General features: G+C 43.2%; 1 protein-coding gene across 3 annotated transcripts in view; it reads left to right on the forward strand.

The window, feature by feature from the left end:
• The window catches only part of CCDC113 (coiled-coil domain containing 113), a 32,271-nt gene that overhangs the window by 6,694 nt on the left and 1,150 nt on the right, over positions 1-24,427 (forward strand). For 2 of the 3 annotated variants that reach the window (XM_006072603.4, XM_044931943.2), the window contains exons 4-8: positions 4,117-4,272; positions 5,049-5,129; positions 8,280-8,435; positions 11,807-11,914; positions 24,266-24,421. In XM_006072603.4, the coding sequence (XP_006072665.1) occupies positions 4,117-4,272; positions 5,049-5,129; positions 8,280-8,435; positions 11,807-11,914; positions 24,266-24,421 (657 nt within the window). The remainder of the gene's footprint in view (positions 1-4,116; positions 4,273-5,048; positions 5,130-8,279; positions 8,436-11,806; positions 11,915-24,265; positions 24,422-24,427) is intronic. The other variant, XM_044931942.2, reaches the window with a different exon arrangement.

Raw genomic sequence — 24,427 nt, forward strand, 5'->3', positions numbered from 1 at the left:
CGTCTCCATTAATAGAACCATCTCTATGGCATAAACCTCTCCTGCCCTTCCCCCTCTCTCCTCCTTTCTCTTTCCCAACATGCTGCATTGAATTGTAACATGTTAAAGAGCTCAGGATGTGGTAGCATTGTCCTCACATGCTGAACTGTGTGATTAAACATAATGGTGTGGGTTAGAGTGGTCAGAGAAGACATGTTGGGGAGGTAGGGCTGGACATAGGACTTGACATGTGAAGAATGACGGAAATTGTTTAAGGAATAGGAAAACAAGGACACCCTAAGTAAGGTGAATGACATGAACAAGGAAGTGGAGGTGGGAATGTTCACAGCAAGTTCATAACCCTGAGAAGGTTGCTGTGGTTAGAGAAGAACGTGCTTTGGGGGCTGTATTAGGAAATCAGGTTGAGTAGGCAGAGGGCTTTCTCTCTGATGTCTTAGAAAGCAGGACCCCAGGGAGGATAATTGAGCAGGAGAGTGATGTATCAGTTCATTTCAGTTGCTCAGTCATGTCTGACTTTTTGCGACCCCATAGACTGCAGCATGCCAGGTTTCCCTGTCCCTCACCAACTCCCGGAGCTTACTCAAACTCACGTCCATCACGTCAGTGATGCCACCCAACTATCTCATCCTCTGTCATCCCCTTCTCCTCTCACCTTCAATCTTTCCCACATCAGGGTCTTTTCCAATGAGTCAGTTCTTCAGATTAGGTGGCCAAAGTATTGGAGTTTCAGCTTCAACATCAGTCCTTCCAATGAGTATTCAGGACTTATTTCCTTTAGGATTGACAGGTTGGATCTCCTTGCAGTCCAAGGAACTCTCAAGAGTCTTCTCTAAAACCACAGTTCAAAAGCATCAATTCTTCGGTGCTCAGCTTTCTTTATAGTCCAACTCTCATGACCACTGGAAAAACCATAGCCTTGACTAGATGGACCTTTGTGGGCAAAGTAATATCTCTGCTTTTTATATGCTGTCTAGGTTGGTCATAACTTTTCTTCCAAGGAGTAAGCATCTTTTAATTTCATGGCTGAAGTCACCATGTGCAGTGATTTTGGAGCCCCTAAAATAAAGTCTCTCACTGTTTCCCACTATTTCCCCATCTGTTTGCCATGAAGTGATGGGACCAGATGCCATGATCTTAGTTTCCTGAAAGTTGAGTTTTAAGCCAACTTTTTCACTCTCCTCTTTCACTTTCATCAAGAGGCTGTTTAGTTCTTCGCTTTCTGCCCTAAGGAAGGTGTCATCTGCATGTCTGAGGTTATTGATATTTCCTCCGGCAATCTTGATTCCAGCTTGTGCTTCATCCAGCCCAGCATTTCTCATGATGTACTCTGCATATAAGTTAAATAAGCAGGGTGACAATATACAGCCTTGACGTATTCCTTTCGCTATTTGGAACCAGTCTGTTGTTGCATGTACAGTTCTAACTGTTGCTTCCTGACCTGCATACAGATTTCTCAGGAGGCAGGTCAGGTGGCCTGGTATTCCCATCTCTTTCAGAATTTTCCACAGTTTATTGTGATCCATACAGTCAAAGGCTTTGGCATAGTCAATAAAGGAGAAATAGATGTTTTCCTGGAACTCTCGCTTTTTCAGTGATCCAGCAGATGTTGGCGATTTGATCTCTGGTTGCTCTGCTGCTGCTAAGTCACTTCAGTTGTGTCCAACTCTGTGTGACCCCATAGACAGAAGCCCACCAGGCTCCCCCATCCCTGGGATTCTCCAGGCAAGAACACTGGAGTGGGTTGCCATTTCCTTCTCCAATGCATGAAAGTGAAAAGTGAAAGTGAAGTCGCTCAGTTGTGTCCAACTCTTAGCGACGCCATGGACTGCAGCCTACCAGGCTTCTCTGTCCATGGGATTTTACAGGGAAGAGTACTGGAGTGGGGTGCCATCGCCTTCTCCGTTGCTCTGCCTTTTCTAAACCTAGCTTGAACATCTGGAAGTTCATGGTTCATGTCCTGTTGAAGCCTGGCTTGGAGAATTTTGAGCATTACTTTGCTAGTGTGTGAGATGAGTGCAATTATTCAGTAGTTTGAGCGTTCTTTGGCATTGCCTTTCTTTGGGATTAGAATGAAAACTGACCTTTTCCAGTCTTGTGACCACTGCTAAGTTTTCCAAATTTGCTGGCATATTGAGTGCAGTACTTTCACAGCATCATCTTTCAGGATTTGAAATAGCTCAACTGGAATTCCATCACCTACACTAGCTTTGTTTGTAGTGATGCTACCTAAGGCCCACTTGACTTCACATTCCAGGATGTCTGGCTCTAGGTCAGTGATCAACACCATTGTGATTATCTGGGTCATGAAGATCTTTTTTGTACAGTTCTTCTGTGTATTCTTGCCACCTCTTCTTAATATCTTCTGCTTCTGTTAGGTCCATACCATTTCTGTCCTTTATTGTGCCCATCTTTGCATGAAATATTCCTTTGGTATCTCTAATTCTTTTGAAGAGATGTCTAGTTTTTCCCATTCTATTGTTTTCCTCTATTTCTTTGCATTGATCACTGAGAGAGACTTTCTTATTTCTCCTTGCTATTCTTTGGAACTCTGCATTCAAATGGGTAAATCTTTTCTTTTCTCCTTTGCCTTTTACTTCTGTTCTTTTCTCAGCTATTTGAAAGGCCTCTTCAGACAACCATTTTGCCTTTTTGCATTTCTTTTTATTGGGAATGGTCTTGCTCCCTGTCTCCTGTACAATGTCACAAACCTCATCCATAGTTCTTCAGGCACCCTGTCTATCATATCTAATCCCTTGAATCTAGTCACTTCTACTGTGTAGTCATAAGAGATTTGATTTAGGTCATACCTGAATGGTTTAGTGGTTTTCCCTACTTTCTTCAATTTCAGTCTGAATTTGGCAATTAGGAGTTCCTGATCTGAGCCACAGTCAGCTCCCAGTCTTGTTTTTGCTGACTGTATAGAGCTTCTCCATCTTTGGCTGCAAAGAATATAATCAATCCGATTTCAGTATTGACGATCTGGTGATGTCCATGTGTAGAGTCTTCTCTTGTGTTGTTGGAAGAGGGTGTTTGCTACGACCAGTGTGTTCTCTTGGCAAAACTCTATTAGCCTTTGCCCTGCTTCATTCTGTACTCCAAGGCCAAATTTGCCTGTTACTCCAGATATCTCTTGACTTCCTACTTTTGCATTCCAGTAATGTATAGAAAGTAGCATTTAAGGTAGATAGATGTTCTGGCCTGTGAAATTTATGGGGAGGGAGGAGGCTATGGCCAGATGCTGGCCAGCAAAGGAAGATGCTTTTGTTCCTTGGTGCCCAGTGAAAGAGCCTGATCAAAGATGATTTGCTCTGTGGCTACTCATTTTATTCTGTAAAATAATATATGCATATTTGCATTTTTTAATTTAAAGATAATCTCTGTTGTAGCAAAATTTAAACATGCAGGTAAGCTAAAAGAGAAACATTTGAAAACATCCACCAAGAGGTAATTACTGTTGGTTCCTGTATTTGTCTCCTAGAGTTTAGATTTCCCATGTATATATGAATGTCTTTATAAAAAGATATCATATTATTTTGTGAACTGTATTTTTCACTTAATAGTGTCTTTCTGTATCAATACATAGATTCGTTATTACTTTTTTTTTCAAATTATTAAAGTATATAGTAAGAGTACTTCTCTGCCTCCCTCCTAGTCTATCTTTCCAGATACAGCTGTGGTTATTGTTTTGGCGTGTAACTTTCCAGATATTATATATGTGTGTGTGGGTATATATATATATATATATATATGATATGGTATATATATGATATATGATATACATACATATATGATATGGTGATATATGATAGATATTAGTGTTATCATTTTAATGGTACATAACATTTCAGATATGGAAATATATATTTCTGGAGATACTCGAGGCCCTTTTTTGTTTGTTCTTCCCCTTTATATATATAGATACTGTAACTTTTTTGAGGCATGCTTTTTAATAACAAGGTTCATATGGTCCCATTTGTATCTTCAGGATATCTTTCTAAGACTAAGAAGAAACATTAGGCATTGGGACCCAAATAGGCCTGAGACCTTAGGTTTCCTTAGATGGATATCTCCTTGAGAAGTTTTGCAAACTGTCCTCTCTTTGCACTGACTCCCCAGGCTATCATCGAGGAAGCTGAAATTCGATGGACTGAAGTCCAGAAAGAAGTGCATGAGTTTGAAAAAGATATTCTAAAGACCATATCCAAGAAGAAAGGGAGTATTTTGGCCACTCAGAAAGTGATGAAGTACATTGAGGACATGAATCGTCGGAGAGTGAGTTGGCAGGTGGTTAGAGCTTAGAGAGGGGAATACTTTCATGGAACGATGACAAAGAAGAGGTCCACGTGAGGCTGCCCCACTCCATTTGGTCCACCGTAACTGTTGCCCACATATGAACATTTTTTTGTGTCCCTCAAAGCGTGTGTGTCTTAAAATGCAAGTTTATCAAAGCCAAAATCAAACAGGCAGAATGGATATTCATAGTTATCTCAGATCAGCTTCTTCCTTTTAATTTTCTTGTTTGTTTCAAGACCTGCTGTCTTCTTGAGAAAAGTGTGAGCCTGTTTAGTCAGGTGACTACATAGTGTAGGACAAATAAACCTTAATTTCTTTGAGTTCCATTAGTGTAAGAATGAGACAAATGTTCCTTTACTTTCAAAGATTTTGTAGCCTATCAAGCTTTGGATTCTGCAGATAGGTAGTGGTACTAACCCTAACATGTTATATGTAATAAAAAATTATGTAAATTACCAAGAGGGTAATAGATCAAGGAATCATAAGATCATTTTGTCAGGAAAGGCTCCTATATCCAATAATATACTCAAGTTATCTTGAATTTAAAAGTAATAGAAAATTTGTATAGAGCAGACCCAGTTTCCTCTGCTTCTTGCTCTCGAGCAAGGATATCATAGCAACACCAGCTTGAGTAGACATCAAAGAGTTAAAAATAAGTGACTGCATGTTAGGGCTCAAAGTTTAGTTTTGCAGTCTCAGACCTGCTGATAGGGAAGAAGGAGGACAATGGATTAAAATTTGCTTTTATTTTTAAGGATAATATGAAGGATAAATTACATTTGAAAAATGTTTCGCTCAAAGTCCAGAGGAAAAAGTTGCTTTTACAATTGAGGCAGGTATGTGGATTTGTCTTTCTTTCTTTCTTTCTTTTTTTAAGGTTACTGTAGTGGGTAGAACAACATCCTCCCAAAAATGTCCATGTCTCCGAATTCCAAAGATGTCCATGTCCTAATTGCTGGAGTCTGTGACTATGTTACTTTACGTGGCATAAAGATTTTGCAGGTGTGATGAAATCAAGAATGTTGAGATGGGGAGAATATCTTGGAGTATCTAAGTGGGTCCAATGTAATCACAAGAGTCCTTAGGAGAGGGAGGCAGGAGAGTGAGAGACAGAGAAGATGTGGAAATAGAAGCAGAGATCAAAGCGAAGGAAGGGATCATGAATGAAGGATGCAGACTGCCTGTAGCAGCTGGTAATGGCAAGGAAACAGATTCACCTCTAGAGCCTCCAGAAGGAATGCCACCCTGCCAACTCCTTGGTTTTAATCCAAAGAACTGTTACGGACTTCTGACCTCACGAGCTGCTAGAGAATACACTTCTATTGTTTTAAACCTCTGCATTTGTGGTCATCTTTTATGGTAGCAATAGGAAACTAATACAGTTTCTATGCTGATAAATCTGTAATGGAGCTGGCTTGAATTTAAAAGACCTTCATGGGGCTTCCCTGGTGGCTCAGTGGTAAAGAATCCACCTGCCATAACAAGAGACACAGGTTTGATCCCCAGACCAGTAACTAAGATTCCATATGCCACAGAACAACTAACTCACAACTACTGAGCCTGTGCTCTCGAGACCGGGAACCACAAGTGCTGAGCCCAGGTGCCACAACTACTGAGGCCGGTGTGTGAGCCCTTGCTCCACAATAAGAGAAGCTGCTGCAATGAGAAGCCTGCAAACTGCAACTAGAGAGTAGCCCCTGCTCGCCTCAACTAGAGAAAAGCCCCCACAACAACAAAGACCCAGCACAGCCAAAAATAAAGAAAGAAAACTATATGTAAAAAACCCTCATGACATACTTGTTGACCCTTTTGGGGAGTGTGGCCTGGGTGGCACAGTTCGGAGTATGCTTTGCTGAGTCTTTGAGCAGCTGATCCAAAAGGCTCCTGATTAAAGGCAGACATGGCACAAGGCCTCTGGAATGTGGTTACATGGTTCCCTCCTCTCTGAGCTCAGTATTTCTGTCATTAACTCAAATGCAGGCCCTGATGGCGTGTGCATCAGAGGTGGCCGCTGACAGTGACACAGAGTCGGGCAGGAGAATTAATGTCTGGGGCCTGTGGGTTGATTGACTTGGGATCCCAAAGGCTCAACAGGTTGGGGGCAACTTTAACACATGAGGTAACTAAGGCCAAATGTGAGATCCTTCACTTTGATTCCCCCCAAATACCTGCACAGGTCCTGGGTGGCTTAGTCGTGGAGCAGCTGATACGTCAGTTCAGTTGGGGGCCATGCTGTGGCCTAGGCTGCACTCCACAATGCCACCTCCCTCCCCTCGCAAAGGGGTGGTCTCTCTGCCCTCTGTTATGATGTTCTGAGTAACCCCACCTGGAGCACCGTGTCTCACGGAGAGCTCCACGCTTGAAGGAATCTGCAAACTAGCGTCCAGGAATGGGAACCGAGAGCACATCAGGGGACCTGGGACTCAAGAGGCCAAGAAGCAGGGGCCCATGAGGGCTGTAGCTGCTGCCTCCAAGTGCTCTCTCTGGCTGCTGTGGGAAAGGACCACACCACTTGGGAGGGTCCCCAGGGTGGAGCCGGGGTGGAGATGTCAGCGAAGAAGAGTTGAGTTCATTGGAAGAAAGAACGTGGTGGTCCCAGCACGTTTTCAAGAACGTGCCTCCTGATACCGAGTTCCTGGTTCTCTGGGCTTCATGCACGCTCAGGCATCCAGAAGCATGAGAGAGGAAGTAGATGGCTGACCTTGAACCTAAAAGCCATTGCTGCCCAGAGATGACACTGATGGGGTCCTGTCCTCACAGGCTCACAGGGAGAGGTGATGGTGAGAAAAGGCGTAGATGTGTAACTGCTAGACGGAGACCACAGAAGCCACGACCAGGAGCCACAGAATCCAGAGACTGAGTGGAGGGAGGGGTTGCCTTCTGGTGTGGAAGATGGGAACAGTTTGAGCTGGAGGATGAGTCAAGTTAGGGCTTAAGGAAATTGTTGTGTTATTCGGGGGGAAGGGAAGAAGATGTCTTTTAGGAGGTGTACAGCTTGAATAGCAAGTGGGTGTGGGGAGCAGTCCCGAGGTTGGCTTTTGTGACCACAGACATGAGATGCAGTAGAGCTGGTGGGACGGGTAAGTGGGGTGAGGGCTAGGGAGGCAACCCAATGCACCGATACACCCCCAGTGCAGAAATGTCATGTGATCAAGGAAAGGCATTTGTGTGCCGCTTATTCTGAGTTTTCCAGGTTAAAAACAACTTTTAATGGCCTCTTCCTTCACAGCCCTGCTTAGGCACCACCTCCTCGGGGAAGCCTCCCCTGACCCGCCTTCCATACTCTCCTGGCCTGCCTGAGGGGCTTCTGTTTGGTGCTGCCCCTGTGTGTCCCACAACACCATGCTGTGGCCTGCCTATGAACTGTCATTGAGTATGGGAGTATTGTATTTACTCAGATCTCTATCCCTAGGGCCTAACACCATGCCTGGCACCAAGCAGATCCCCAATCCAAGTTTGTAGAATGACTGAATGATGACTGACTTCCAAAAGCTCACCTGAAATTGAATGTATGGCTATACAGAAGTCACAACCTCACATCATTTCTTTTTCTTTTTTGGCCATGTTCTATTCTTTATTATTATTTTTTTTTTACTGGCATATAATTGCTTTACAAAGTTGAGTTCGTTTCTGCTATACAATGAAGTGAATCAGCTATACGTATACATACACCTCTCCGGCCCCCCTCACCCCATCCCACCCCTCTGGGTCATCACGGAGCACTGAGCTGAGCTGCCTTGCTATACTGCAGGTTCCCACTAGCTATCTGTTTTACACACGGTAGCACATGTAGCTCCCAGTCTCCCAGTTCATCCCGCCTAGCCCTTCCCCCACTGTGTCCACAAGTCCTTTCTCTGCATCTGCATCTCTATTCCTGCCCTGTAATAGGTTCCCCTGTATCATTTTTTTTAGATTTCACACTTACGCATTAATATATGTTTGTTTTTGTCTTTCTGACTTGTGTCACTCTTCTTCCTGAGCTGTAGAAGGAGGAGGTAGGCGAAGCCCTCCATGACATTGACTTCCAGCAGCTGAAGATTGAGAATGCTCAGTTTTTAGAGACGATTGAAGCAAGGAATCAAGAGCTGATCCAGATGAAGCTGGCATCTGGAAACACCCTGCAGATCCTTAACGCGTACAAAGTAAGGTTCAAGCTCATGCCCCGGTGCCTGGGGTTTCCCGTGCCACAGCGAGGTTCTGGAATGTCACTGTGGCTTCACTGAGAGCCTAGGCATCCTATGCTCCCCCGTTGCTCTCTGATTTCTCCCGACAAAGGCATATCTCCTGCTGTTGCTGCTGCTGTGTCACTTCAGTTGTGTCCAACTCTTTGCGACCCCATGGACTGCAGCCTACCAGGCTCCTCTGTCCACGGGATTTTCCAGGCAAGAGTACTGGAGTGGGTTGCCATTGCCTTCTCTGGCCATATCTCGTAAAATCCCCCAAATGTCTCTATAACCCTGACTATGTGTTAAAACCAGTTGAGGAGCCCCCTTTTTTTTTTTTTTTTAAAAAAAAAGATAGACACACTAATTCAACCCCGACCAACTGAATTAAGAGGTGAGAGCCATACATTTTTTTTAACTCCCCAGATGATTTTTATGCACTGTGAGCTTTAAGAACCAGCCACAATTAGGGCTCTATTTAATTTAGTCTGTAATAAGCACTTCCCTGGGGCTTCCCTGGTGGCTCAGTGTTAAAGAACCCGCCTGCCAATGCAGGAGACTTGGGCTCGATCCCTGTCTTAACAGGGAAGATGCCCTGGAGAAGGAAATGGCAAACCACTCCAGTATTCTAGCCTGGGAGATCCCATGGACAGAGGAGCCTGGTGGGCTACAATCCATGGAATTGTAAGAGAGTCAGACACAACTGAGCAAATAAACAACGATAAGTACTTCCCTGCTTAAAACTCTGCAAAGGAAATCATCTTAGCTATAAATTAAAAAAAAACACACCTACTAAATAATTCCTTATCTACACAGAACTGTTTTTGGTGAAAAAGTGGCAATATTGACAATTAAGCAGGGACTGTGGGCATGAGCATGGCCTGTCCCTGGCAGACCAGGCGGTCTGGTCACTCTGCTGGCAACTGTCTGATGCAGTGGCCCATCTATCCTGCCCACTGGCCTGGGAGACAAGGGTGGTTTTTACAGAAGAACATTTGCAACTGATTTTGATAGAGAACACTCCCTTTGACACCCAGTTAAGTAAAATTGATTTCTCCCCTAGAAATTTCATTCTTCTCATTTGTAGACCGGTATCCCAAAATATTATACTTAATTATTTCATTTTGAATTTTATCAATAAAACAATTGTGGCAGTTTGTTTTCTTCTCTTGTTAATATAATTATACAGTATCCTCAATTTTGCCTCTTGGCCTGCAAAGCCTGAAATATTTCCCATCTAACCTTTTACAGAACAAGGTTGCTGACCCTTGGCCTAGTGCCTTGGTGGCAACAGCAGCCATGGACTTAGGTAGCTCACAAGTAAACTTCATTTGGTCCACACGGTGTCATTTAAAAATGTGAATTCGAATGTGTTTATATTAGGCTTATGTTTGTTCAATGTTTTCCTTTTACAAATGAAAAACCTGAGGCTGAAAGAGAAAGAGTAATTGCGGGATTCAAGCCACATGCTGTGATGGAGCTGGGGCTCCTAGTCCAGTGCATGTCCCGCCTTACCACTGCCTTCCACTGGCAAAGTGTGTGTAGACAAGGTCATGCTCACATTCTGAAATTCTTGTGTCCAGCTAGAGAGCTGCGAGGTATGTGGTTACACCACACTGGACCTTGATCTGATCCTGAGGAATCAACTAAGTGGCCCAGGGCCAGTCAGGTCTTGTGGGGAAAAGTCAGGGCTTTAGAGTGGAGCTACTGGCTATAAAATACTAATACGACAGCCAGGCCCAGGTCTTGAGCTCCAGAACGCGTAGTGCAGATTGATGGTGATACCCAAGCAGCTGGAACACAGGCCGTGGTGGGCAGGATGGGAGCCATTCTGGTCAGAATCCCAGGGGCTAGGGTGCCTGTCAGCCTGTTGAGAATAACAGCAAGCAGATGGTGAAGCTGGGAGGAGACACCTACAGGGGACCTAAGGTGACACAGCCTGAAGCTGAGAGAGACAGTTTGACTTTTCTGTATCTCAGTTCTCAGGTCTCCTGGGGAAAGCAGGGCCCAGCACTGGTGAGTTGTAGAGTCAGGCCTCACCTGCGTTTGAATGGGGACTCCACTGGGAACCATGGGCCAATGCTTCCCCTCTCAGAAGCAGGTTTTTGTGACTGCCCACCAGGACAGAGCTTGACTGGTCAGTGATGTGGCCCTAGCACTGAGGACAATGGCAAAGCAGGTGCTCAGTCAGAATTGTCAAAAAACTGCTAAAAATCCAGGTGTATGTTTATGGATGGATGGGCAACAGGTTGGCTCATTTTCATTTTAATGTCAAACACCCAAGTGTGAGACGTCATTAAAAATATGTAGAATGGGACTTCCCTGGTGGTCTAGTAGCTAAGACTCCTTGCTCCCAATACAGGGACCTGGGATCGATCCCTGGTCAGAGAACTAGATCCCACATGCTGCTGCAGCTAAAGAACAAAGATCCTGCATGCCACATCTAAGACTCAGCACAACCAAATAAACACATATTTCTAAAATAATAAAAAAATATGTAGAATAATTTGCCTCTATTACTAAATATATGAGAACCTGTGGCACACTAGGCCCAGGGCTAAGTGCTGAGGGTTTAGCCGTGAAGGAGACAGACACAGTGTCTTGTCTTCTGTGAGTTTTATGAGTGAGTCTCAGTCAAGGGAGCCCCTTGGGGCATCCCTGGTGGCTCCATGGTAGCGAGTCTGCCTGCCGTTGCAGGAGACATGGGCTGGATTCCTGGTCTGGGAAGACCTCACATGTGAGATCTCACATGCTCACAGTAGCATCCACCTCTTTGTCCAAATGATGGTGGTCATATGCCATGTGCTGTCCGTGTGTCAGGCACTGTGCTCAACACTTTACCAGGATTTGTCTCTGTTAAGCCTTTCCTGGTGGCTCAGACAGTAAAGGATCCACCTGCAATGCAGGAGACCCAGGTTTGATCCCTGGGTTGAGAAGATCCCCTAGAGAAGGAAATGGGAACCCACAATAGTATTCTTGCCTGGAGAATTCCATGGACATAGGAGCCTGGAGGGCTATAGTCCATGGGGTCACAAAGAGTCAGATACGACTGAGTGACTAAGCACCACAACCCTACAAAGCAGTCAGCCCAAGTCTAGAGAGGTTCTCTTAGTAAACGGTGGGGTGGGATTTGGGTCTAGGTGTGTCTGGGTGCTTTGCAGGTGAGAAGCCTCCCGAGGTCCTCTCCTCCCCTGCCTCTTAGGCACCAGGATTCTGAAAATCTGGAGTCATAAGAAGGACAGACCCAAGTTCCTGGATGGCCCTGCTATTCTGCTGAATAAAGAGTTGTCTGTCTCTTTTTCCTGTGGTGATCATCTTTGCTCAAGACTTCCCGTGTTGTTATATTGCAGAGCAAGCTACACCAGGCCATGCAAATGTCCCTCAATCTGACCAAGGAGTTCTTGCTGAGAAAAGAGTTACTTGAAAAAATTGAAAAAGAAACCCTACAAGCAGAGGAGGTAGGCAAGGGTAAAACTCTTTATAGTGTTTTTCTCCTTCTGTCAACAAGGACTTTGAGTCAGCCACCTTGGTTTTTGTCTAGAAAAGCCTAGATCAGAAAAATCAAAATAGTTCTGGGCCATCAGAGGAGAAAGCTCCTAGTCTGTGGTGTTGGCATTTTAATTACTGCTGGGTTAGAATCTAGAGGCAGAAATCATCTAGAAACCACAGAGTCCAAATCACCCTTGAGAATTCCTTAAGTGATTCATAAGGTACCAAATTCAAAGTATAGTGTGTTCAATCTGGCAAAAAAAATGTACAGTGCATGTAATAATGTAACCAATATAAGAAAAAGAACACACAGCAAATGATAACGTTCTATGCAAAGGAGAGAAAGCTTTTTAAACATGGAACTCTCACTTGGTATGATGGCTGCTCAGATGGTGGACTTGTGACCTCTGTCCCAGTGCACTCCAGGGCCTGTGGTCACCATGCGAACATCTGAGCTCCCTCCATCTGCATGGGGGTTGAGTAATCTCAGTATTTTGCTGAGCACATAGAGTTGAATTCCCACAACCTAAATGCACCTGGGATTCTCAAAAGGGACTTTGTGGGGGAAGATGGGGGACAATGAGCCCTGGACTTGTATTCTGAAGGCCTGGCATCAAGTTTGGTGTTGCCTTGAATAAGCCTTTGAAGTAGACAGATGTCAGTTTCCGCATCCAGGCAAAAGGTGTCATAGCCTTTGTTGCGGTGATCAGACAGGGTGCTTTGTCAACCTCTTACAACCATCCACCTGTTCAGTTATTACTGTCATTGTCTCAAATGAGTCTGAAGTGTCCCCGACACTGCCTACAACAGTCCCGAAGCCACAGGATTACTACATCTGACTCAGTTTTGCCATGGCGTCCGCATCGTATTCTTGGTGGAGAGCCTGAATCCTTTGGGGAAAAAAAAGAAAAGCTGGTTTCAGTACAGAGTGGCCTGTAACAAAATCAAAGCAAAGATCTGGGTGTTCTCTCTATGCGGAATTCCTGTGGTCCTTCTTTGTTTGGGTTGATACTCCTTAGATGACAAGTAAAATGTGAGATCAATCTTTAAAAGCTGGCGTTAACTACTTAGTATATTTTCATTTTCTTAACTTTAAAAAAAAACAGCTCAATTGGGATTTAATTCATGTATCAAATAATGTATCAATTTAAAGTGTAGATTCAAGTGGCTTATAGTATATTCCCAGAGTTGCATAACCATCAACTTGAATATTTTAGAACATTTTCATCACCTCAGAAAGAAACCCCGGATCCACTAGATGTCCTTCATTTTACCTCACCTCATGCCCACCCGCCAACCACTCACTCACTCACTTTAGTCACTCAGTCGTGTCTGACTCTTTGTGACTCCATGGACTGCAGCACGCCAGGGCTCCCTGTCCATCACCAACTCCCGGAGTCTACCCAAACTCATGTCCATGGAGTCAGTGATGCCATCTAACCATCTCATCCTCTGCCATCCCCTTCTCCGCCTGCCCTCAATCTTTCCCAGCATCAGGGTCTTTTCAAATGAGTCAGCTTTTTGCATCAGGTGGCCAAAGATTTGGAGTATCAGCTTCAACATCAGTCCTTCCAATGAACACCCAGGACTGATCTCCTTTAGGATGGAATGGTTGGATCTCCTTGCAGTCCAAGGGACTCTCAAGAGTCTTCTCCAACACCACAGTTCAAAAGCATCAATTCTTCAGTGCTCAGCTTTCTTTATAGCCCAACTCTCACAACTATACATGACTACTGGAAAAACCATAGGCTTGACTAGACGGACCTTTGTTGGCAAAGGTCCAACTATACTATCTAGGTTGGTCATAACTTTCCTTCCAAGGAGTAAGTGTCTTTTAATTTTGTGACTGCAGTCACTACCTGCAGTGATTTTGGAGCCCCCCAAAATAAAGTCAGCCACTGTTTCCTCATCTATTTGCCATGAAGTGATGGGATCGGATGCCATGATCTTAGTTTTCTGAATGTTGAGCTTTAAGCTAACTTTTTCACTCTCCACTTTCACTTTCATCAAGAGGCTCTTTGGTTCTTCACTTTCTGCCATAAGGGTGGTGTCATCTGTGTATCTGAAATTATTGATATTTCTCCCAGCAATCTTGATTCCAGCTTGTGCTTCATCCAGCCCAGCATTTCTCATGATGTACTCTGCATATAAGTTAAATAAGCAGGGTGACAATATACAGCCTTGACATACTCCTTTCCCAATTTGGAACCAGTCCGTTGTTCCATGTCCAGTTCTAACTGTTGCTTCCTGGCCTGCATATAGATTTCTCAGGAGGCAGGTCAGGTGGTCTGGTATTCCCATCTCTTTCAGAATTTTCCACAGTTTATTGTGATCCACACAGTCAAAGGCTTTGGCATAATCCATAAAGCAGAAATAGATGTTTTTCTGGAATTCTCTTACTTTTTCGATGATCCAACGGATGTTGGCAATTTGATCTCCGGTTCCTCTCCCATTTCTAAAAACCAGCTTGAACATCTGGAAGTTCACAGTTCACGTATTGCTGAAGCCTAGCTTGGAGAATTTTGAGCATTACTTTGCTAGCGTGTGCTGCTGCTGCTGCTGCTGCTAAGTCACTTCAGTTGTGTGCGAATCTGTGCAACCCCTTAGACGGAAGCCCACCAGGCTCCTCCGTCCCCGGGATTCTCCAGGCAAGAATACTGGAGTGTGTTGCCATTTCCTTCTCCAGCTAGTGTGTGAGATGAGTGCAATTGTGCGGTAGTTTGAGCATTCTTTGGCATTGCTTTTGTTTGGGATTGGAATGAAAACTGACTTTTTCCAGTGCCATGGCCACTGCTGAGTTTTCCAAATTTGCTGGCATATTGAGTGCAGCACTTTCACAGCATCACCTTTTAGGATTTGAAATAGCTCAACTGGAATTCTACCATCTGCACTAGCTTTGTTTGTAGTGATGTTTCCTAAGGCCCACTTGACTTCACATTCCAGGATGTCTGGCTCTAGGTCAGTGATCACACCATCGTGATTATCTGGGTCATGAAGATCTTTTTTGTACAGTTCTGTGTATTCTTGCCTCTTAATATCCTCTTAATATCTTCTGCTTCTGTTAGGTAGCCACAGGTGACTACTAATCAGCTTAGTGTCTCTGTGAATTGGCCTTTTCTCATAGGGTCTTCCGGAGAAGCCAATGGCAAGCCACTCCAGTACTCTTGCCTAGAAAATCCCATGGATAGAGGAGCCTGGTAGGCTGCAGTCCATGGGGTCTCTACAAGTCAGACACGACTGAAGCAACTTAGCAGCAGCAGCAGCATAGGGTCTTCCCAGGTGGCTCTAGTGGTAAACAACCTGCTTGCCAATGCAGGAGACGTAAGAGGCATGGGTTTGGTCCTTGGGTTGGGAAGATCCCCTGGTGGAGGGCATGACAACCCACTCCAGTATTCTTGCTTGGAGAATCCCATGGACAGAGGAACCTGGTGAGTCCATTGGGTTACAAAGAGTCGGACACAATTGGAGAGACTTAGCATGCCCATATGCTGCATTGCAGACATATTCTTTACCACTGAGCCACCAGGGAAGCCCCATATATATAGTACCTCTATGTTTAACATTTACAGAAACTGCCAAGCTGTTTTGCAAACCGGCTGCTCCATTTTACATTCCCATCAAAAATGGATGTGTGAGGGTTCCAATCTCTGTACATCTTCACCAACACTTGTTATTTTCAGGTGTTTTCTTCAATGCTTTGCAATAGGTGGGAAGTGGTATTGATTTGAATTTCTTTATGACTAATGACATTGAGCATCTTTTCATATGCTTTTTGGCTACATGTCTGTCTTTCTTGGAAAAATGTCTATTCAAGACCTTTGCCCAGGTTTTTTTTTTTTTAGATTTATTTATTTAATTTATTTTTGGCTGCACTGGATCTTTGTTGCTGCATGGGCTTTTTCTGGTTGTGGCGAGCGTGGGTTACTCTTCAAGGATTTCTAATTGCAATGGCTTCTCTTGTTACAGAGCATAGCCTCTAGGTCCATGGGCTTCAGCGGCTTCAGAATGTGGGCTCAGTAGCTGCTGCTTACGGACTCTAGAGCACAGGCTCAGCAGTTGTGGTGCATGAGCTTAGTTGCCCCTTGGCATGTGGAATCTTCCCAGACCAGGGGTCACCCCCTTGTCCCCTGCATTGGCAGGAGGATTCTTATCTTCTGTACCACCAGGGAAGTTCCCTCCTTGAGTTTCTTTATCATCTTCATGATAGCTGCTTTGAAGACTTTGCCAAGCCCTTCTTCTGGATTCTCTGAAAAGCAGTTTATGTTGCCTCTTTTTATCCCTGTGTGGATCACATGTCCTTGTTTCTTTCCTATCTCATAATTTTTCTTGCAAACTGGACATTTTAGATAATGTATTTTAGCAACAATATCTTGGTCTTGTTATTGTTTTTGCTTGTTGTTTAGTGATCTGGCTACACTATTCAATAAAGTCTCTCTCTCTCCTGCTGTTAGTAGCCTCTGATGTGGCTCCTCAGAGGGTACAGCCTCGCTCATGGATTCTATCTCCCTGACAACCAGGGTGATTTCAGCTGAGTTCTCTTTGACTCTTCCATCTTCCAGCTAAACCTCTTGCTGGTCTGCCTCTATTGGTGCCACACCTAGCTGTTAGCCTCCGTTCATTTCTAGCTGATGGCTCTACTGCCTTAACACCCTGAGACGTTAATTGCTCCACATTCTTGATCTAATTAACATCAGGCTTGATCACAGGGGCAAAGCATTGCCAGTCATTGAGGCTTGCTTTAACCCCATATTTGTTGTTTCAACTCTTTGCGACCCCATGGGCTGCAGCACGCCAAGCTTCCCTGTCCTTTACTATCTCCTGGAGTTTGCTCAAACTCATGTTCATTGAGCCAGTGATGCCATCCAACCATCTCATCCTCTGTCACCCCCTTCTCCTCCTGCTCTCAATCTTTCTCAGCATCAGGGTCTTTTCCAATGAGTCAGCTCTTCGTATCAGGTGGCCAAATTATTGGAGCTTCAGCATCAGTCCTTCCAATGAATATTCAGGGTTGGATTCCTCTAGGAATGGCAGACTTGATCTCCTTGAGTCCAAGAGACTCTCAGGAAAGCTCTTCTTAATTGTCTCTTTCCCTGGTTAAGTTAAAGATCTAACTGATCTACTTTTTGCTTGTTGCTACTTCTATGGAACTATCAGATCGATCTTAACCACTCACCCCAAAGACCTCCACTGTTTCCCACAAAGTCCTTAGGCATGATCTCCCCACACTGTTCCAAGTAAAATTCATTTCTTAGGCCACAGTCCGGAGCTCTTTTACAGCCTCTCCCCTGCACCATTGCCCTGGAGCCGGGCATGGGAACAGTGGCCTGCCTTTCCTGTAGTTTCACCCTGCTCTTCAAGTGGGGTGCTGGGTGAGATTGCAGTCCCTGCTCTTCTGAACATACCCCTCATAGCTAGTACTTAATGCTTTAGTTCGTCATTATATTCATCTCTGGTATTCTCTAATCATCATCCTCACAAGAGTGTCCACTGATGGTTCTGAATATATTTTTAGGTCTCCCCACAGTCGTGTGTCCTGCTCTAGACAGATAGTAGGTATGCACTATACACTTCCTGACAAATTTTTACTGCATTCTGAAAACAAGTTAATAAAAAATTAATTTTATTAGGTTGCCTTAAACTGAATTAAAATAGCACTTCTCAAACCAGAAGAAGACAATCAATAACTGGGGATCTTGTTACAAGCAGATTCCGATTGGATAGATGACCTGAGACTCTGCATTTTCACCTAGTTCCCAGGTGATGCCAGTGTCGGAAGATGGTGATTCTTTTGTGAAGCAAGGAATCAAAATAACATACTAGGTTAGGTAGAGTCAACATCATAAGAATGTTAGTTCTATTTAAGTAGATCTGTGAGATAACAGTATTCCAATTAAAATAACAAAAGTTTTTGAAAGGTTTAAATAAACTGACTCAAAAATTCTTTTGGAAAAATAAGAAAATTAAAATTCTTAATAAGGAGAAGACTAGCCTTACCAGATACTGAGACATGTCATGAGGTTACAGTATTTAAAACAGGACCATAAAAAAAAAAAAAAAGACCATGAATAGACTAGAAGATCAAAGAAAAAAATATAAGCCAATTTATATAAGTATACATTAATATTGATGCATTTAGTTTATGATAAAAGTGACATTGTAATAAAAGACAACAGATTATTCAGTTAGTAACAATTAACTTGGAACTTATATGTAATGGTGAAATTAATCCAGTCATATCATAAATTTAAATGTAAATAATAAAGCCATTAAAGTCCTAAATTTATATAGTGGGAACATTTTTATTATGATCTTGGAATGGGGAAGACATTTAAAATATAAAGCCCATAAACCATGAAATCAATAAAGTCAACTATATAAAAATAAAAATTTTTCTGCATGATAAAAACCCATCATAAGTAAGGCCAAAAGATAAGTAACTGGGAAAATGTTGTATCTAACATCACAAGGAGCTAATTTTCTTAAAACGTAAATACATTTTAGAAATTAATAGGAAAAATCCAACAAAAAGTAGGAAAAATAGGCCAAAGACTTAAACAGTTTACAAAAAAGCTAAAAAATCTCGAACATATTAAAAATGTTCCTCTTCACCCATAAGGGTCAGAAAAAGTAAAGCTATAATGAGGTACCGTTTTTCCTCCATTAAACTAACAAAGATGAAATAGTAAGATTGTGTTGAGAGAACAAGGAAAACAGGCAGTCTCAAACACTGCTGCAGAAGTATATTGGCTTGATCATTATAATAGAAGGCAAGTTAGCACCGTAAATTGTGTACACTCACATGCTTAGGACAGAGTTTCTCAACCTAGACACTACCGACATTTTGGGTCAGATACTTCTTTGTTGTGGGGTCTGTCCTGTGCATGGTAGGGTATTCAGTAGCATCCCTGACCTCAGCCTACTAGATCCCAGTAGCACTCCCCTAACTATGACAAGCGAAAGTGTCTCCAGGCATTGCCAAATGTCTCCTGCGGGCAAATAGCTTCTGGTTGAGAACCACTGCCTTAGAATAAGCAATTTCACTTTCAGTAGCTTATCCTACTGATATATTTGCATTTTTACAAAATGATGTATACCCCGAAGATTTGTAATCATAGCACTGTTTGTTGTAACAAGAGATGGAGAAGCTAAGTGACTGTGGGTGGGGACTTGTTAAATTATGGTGCATCCATACAATGGAAAATTATGCAGCTATTTAAAAAGAGTAAATTCTTTATGTGCTGATACAGAAGATTCTTCAAGATTTGTTGAGGGGAAGAAAAAAGTTGGATAAATAAAAGTGAATAGAGATCCCCATAAAGCAGCCTGTCGGGAGCGGTGCACTCTGGAGTGGGTGCTCCTAAATCTCACTTGTTTAATCCAAGAAGAAAACCTTCCTTTGCTTTTGAAGTGAATGCATTCTCATTCTATTGGCTCCAACAACCCCAGGCAGGAGGACCCTTGTTGGGGCCCCACTCGAAAAGCTCAGCAAAGGTGTCTAGGATAAGGAGCTCTCAGAACTAGAAGATCCAGTCCTCTTTCTTCCGGTCCTACAAAACCACCACTAAGGTTTGGGATTTTGGAATGGGTGATGGTGACTTCACGGCTTCTTCAGCTTCTCAAGTGTGACAGTGCCAGAGATTATCTTGTACAGAGATTGTACCTCCCAGCTTCCCTACTGGGAGAGAAACAAGTGTGGAAATGAGCAGCAGAAGTGCCTCTTCTACGATCTAGAAGAGATCTAAGCTGATGCTTCTGGAGAAATCTCTTAGAGATAAAAGCCGGCAGAGTTGAGACTGTATACCCAGCTGGAGACCAGCTTCATGCTAGATGAACTTCACCGCAGAGTGTCTCCCCTGGAGTGTTGCTGTTCATGGGGAGCAGATTTCAATCTATTTACCAACTACCTGGAGATTTGCTTGAGAAGCTTCTGAGTCTCAGTTTTAAGATGGAGGAGAAAAGAAAAGGAGTAATCTTTAAGAAAGACTGATCAACAAGCACTAGTATATTATTGCTGGTCTGTGCTTAGTCGTTCAGTTGTGTCTGACTCTTTGCAATGCCATGGACTGTAGCCCGCCAGGCTCCTCTGTCCATGTGATTCTCCAGGCAAGAATACTAGAGTGGGTTGCCATGCCCTCCTCCAGGGGATTTTTCCATCCCAGGGGTCGAACCCAGGTCTCCCCCATTGCAGGCGGATTCTTTACCGTCTGAGCCATCAGGGAAGCCTAAGGATACTGGAGTGGGTAGCCTATCCCTTCTCCTGGAGAACTTCCCGACACAGGAATCGAACCAGGATGAGCTATCAGGGAAGCCTAAGGATACTGGAGTGGGTAGCCTATCCCTTCTCCTGGAGAACTTCCCGACACAGGAATCGAACCAGGATCTCCTGCATTGCAGGTGGGTTCTTTTACCAGTTGAGCTACTGGGGAAGCCCAGTATATTATTGAGGCCAATAAAGACCTGCTTGGTCCCTAGGGCAGGTGAAACAATGCCATCCACTGGCCGGTTCCCCACACCGCAAAATGTCTCCAGGGGGTGCATTTGCTGAGTTTATTATTTCAAAGTATCCCAGTGATCCCAGATTTAGTATGAGGCTCCCCCAGAGATGCCAATTCCTTTTAGGACAATGTTGTATATTTTAATTTTGTTTTCCCCCAGATTTCTACATATTGTACTAAAACCAAATTAATTCCAAAAAGGGAAGGGGTTCTTTGGCTCTTGCCTTACCCATGCAGCATACATTTTCGTTATTCCTTCCTCTTTCTGGTCCTCATCGGTGTGCAGACATGTTTATATTGCTGAAGGTGTATTGAATTGATACATTGATGTATTGAATTGATACAACTTTGTATGATCATTATTCTTAAAATTTACTGAGGGCAGAAAGTGAAGAGGAACTAAAAAGCCTCTTGATGAAAGTGAAAGAGGAGAGTGAAAAAGTTGGCTTTAAGCTCAACATTCAGAAAACTAAGATCATGGCATCTGGTCCCATCACTTCATGGCAAATAGATGGGGAAACAGTGGAAACAGTGTCAGACTTTATTTTGGGGGGCTCCAAAATCACTGCAGATGGCGATTGCAGCCATGAAATTAAAAGACACTTACTCCTTGGAAGGAAAGTTATGACCAATCTAGATAGCATATTCAAAAGCAGAGACATTAACTTTGCCAACAAAGGTCCATCTAGTCAAGGCTATGGTTTTTCCAGTAGTCATGTGTGGATGTGAGTGTTGGACTGTGAAGAAAGCTGAGCGCCGAAGAATTGATGCTTTTAAACTGTGGTGTTGGAGAAGACTCTTGAGAGTCCCTTGGACTGCAAGGAGATCCAACCAGTCCATTCTAAAGGAGATCGGCCCTGGGTGTTCTTTGGAAGGAATGATGCTAAAGCTGAAACTCCAGTACTTTGGCTACCTCATGCGAAGAGTTGATTCATTGGAAAAGACTGATGCTGGGAGGGATTGGGGGCAGGAGGAGAAGGGGACGACAAAGGATGAGATGGCTGGATGGCATCACCGACTCGATGGATCTGAGTTTGAATTAACTCCAGGAGTTGGTGATGGACAGGGAGGCCTGGCATGCTGCAGTTCATGGGGTCACAAAGAGTCGGACACGACTGAGTGAACTGAACTGAACTGAACTGACTGTGTACCATACCCTATGCTAAGAGCTGACAGCCACTTTAGAGTTTCATTGGATTCTCATAACCATTATGTAGGTTATCTGACTAGTCTTGTTTTCTAGATGAAGAAACTGAGGCTCAAAGCAGATATTCACAACCATCTACTTTAACATTGAGAAAGTCTGGAATTTGGTAGCAGGTGTTTGAGAGTGATAAAATTTGTGAGATTTCTGTGCAAATCACTTAATGTTTCTGAGTCTCGGATAGTGATTCCTTCCTACCTCCTGGGATCACTGAAAACTGAAAGGAGATGTGTATGTGAAGGTGCTTGATAAACTGCAGGCTTTATTATAGTTCTAAACAATGATTTATACCCCTTCATTAATAATCTTCCTGTTATTATATTTTTAAAAAGTGAATAGAATTGGCTACTCTCTGGGTCAAAAAAGGTAAAATATAGAGATTTCTATCCATGCAAACATATCAAGATTGCCAGGAGAAATATCAACAACCTCAGATATGCAGATGAAACCACCCTTATGGCAGAAAGCGAAGAAAAACTAAAGAGCCTCTTGATGAAAGTGAAAGAGGAGAGTGAAAAACTTGGCTTAAAACTCAATATTCAGAAAACTAAGATCATGGCATCTGGTCCCATCACTTCATGGCAAATAGACGGGGAAACAATGGAAACAGTGACAGACTGTTTTTGGGGGGTGGAGCGCTTAAAAATCACTGCAGATGGTGATTGCAGCCATGAAATTAAAAGATGCTTGCTCCTTGGAAGGAAAGCTATGACCAACATAGACAGCATATTAAAAAGCAGAGACATTACTTTGCCGATAAAGGTCCATTTAGTCAAGGGTGTGGTTTTTCCAGTGGTCATGTATGGGTGTGAGAGTTGGCCTGTAAAGAAAGCTGAGTGCAGAAGAATTGATGCTTTTGAACTGTGGTGTTGGAGAAGACTCTTGAGAGTCCCTTGGACTGCAAGGAGATCCAACCAGTCCATCCTAAAGGATATCAGTCCTGAGTGTTCAATGGAAGGACTGATGTTGAAGCTGAAACTCCAATACTTTGGCCACCTGATGCGAAGAACTGACTCAGTGGAAAAGACCCTGATGCTGGAAAAGATTGAAGGCGGGATAAGGGGATGACAGAGGATGAGATGGTTGGATGGCATCACTGACTCAATGGACATGAGTTTGAGCGAGCTCTGGGAGTTGGTGATGGACGGGGAAGCCTGGGGTACTGCAGTCCATGGGGTTGCAAAGATTTGGACACGACTGAGCGACTGAACTGAACTGAGAGATTTCTTGAAGGATACAGGAAACCTAAAAGCAGTATATGCTTCTTGGAAGGGGACCTGTGTGGCTGGGGACAAGGGGTAGGATGGGAGCTTGTCATTGTGTACATTTTTTTTTTTGTTAGTGATCAGTTCATTTCTCTTTTCAAATCATATTTTCTGAATATATTTTATATGCTGGTGAATGACCTCAGGAATAGAGAATCTATTAGGTAAAATTCCACTGTGTAGCAGCAATTATTATTTTTTTTATTTTATTTTTTAACTTCACAGTATTGTATTTTTATACCATTTGGATTGAATGTGTTGCCTATTCAAAACAATTGTTAAAAGGACGATGCTAATTCAAAATCCACTCAAGGAAAAGACTAGTTAATTTTACTATATAATAATTAAAAAAAATAAAATTTAAAAAGACAGATTCCTCAAAAAAACTTAATGATCATATGATCCAGCAAGTTGTCTTCGAGGTATATACCCCAAATAATTTGGAAGCAGGAACTTGAACAACAGGTATTTGTACACCCAGGTTTATAGTGGCATTATTTACAATAGCTGAAATATAGAAGCAATTCAAGTGTCCATTGACAGACGGATGAATAACCAAAAGGAGCTGTACATACATGTAAAAGAATTTTCCTCATCCTTAGAAAGGAAAAAATTGTGACATGCTACAAAATGGATGAACTCTGAAGACATTTACGCTAAGTGAAATTAGACAGTCATGCAGGAGCAACTATTGTATGATTCCACTTATATCTAGAGTAGTCAGATTCATAGAGAATGGGGGAAGGAATCCCCTAGCAGTCCAAGGAACTAAGCTCACTTAAGCCACACAGTGAGACAAAAAAAAAATTTTTTTTAATTCATAGAGACATAAAATAGAATGGTAGTTGTCAGGGCCTGTTGAGGAAGGGTATGGGAAGTTAAGTGTTTAATAGATACCGAGATTCAGTTGGGGAAAATGAAAAACTTCCGCAGACAGATTGTGATGAAGGCTGCAAAACAATTCGAGAATACTGAATGCCACAGAGCTGTACATTTAAAAATGGTTAAAACGGGCAATTCTATGTTATGTATATTTTGCAAAAAAAAAAAAAAAAAGCCCCTAAGCAAACAAAAGTAAAGCACGTTCCTTAATAAAAGAAGGAAAGGAAGAAGGAAAAAAGGAAGGGAGGAAGAAAGACTGTATAGACTGCACTTAGTGTTTCTGAACTGGACAAACATGTCAGGATCTGTAAAGAGTCAGAATCTTGTGATTTCATCCACTCCTTTGAAAATGTAAACGTTATTTTTAGAACGACATTGAAAGTAGGGGGGGGGGAGTTGCCAGGGCCAGTAAGTCCTAGGAGGCTGGAACTGCCAAGGGAGCCCACAGTCTAATTGGTCCCTTCCCCCACCCAGGACCGGGCCAAGGCCCTGGCTCTGAACAAGCAACTCCGGAAGCAGCTGTCTGAGTTCCGAGCTCCACAGGTGATGATGTACATCCGGGAGAAGATCCGCAACGGGGACCTGGAGAAGACCATCAGGATGTGGGAGAGGAAAGTGGAGATCGCAGAGGTGAGT

The sequence above is a fragment of the Bubalus bubalis genome, chromosome 18 (assembly GCF_019923935.1).
Source record: "Bubalus bubalis isolate 160015118507 breed Murrah chromosome 18, NDDB_SH_1, whole genome shotgun sequence".
Lineage (NCBI taxonomy): Eukaryota > Metazoa > Chordata > Mammalia > Artiodactyla > Bovidae > Bubalus > Bubalus bubalis.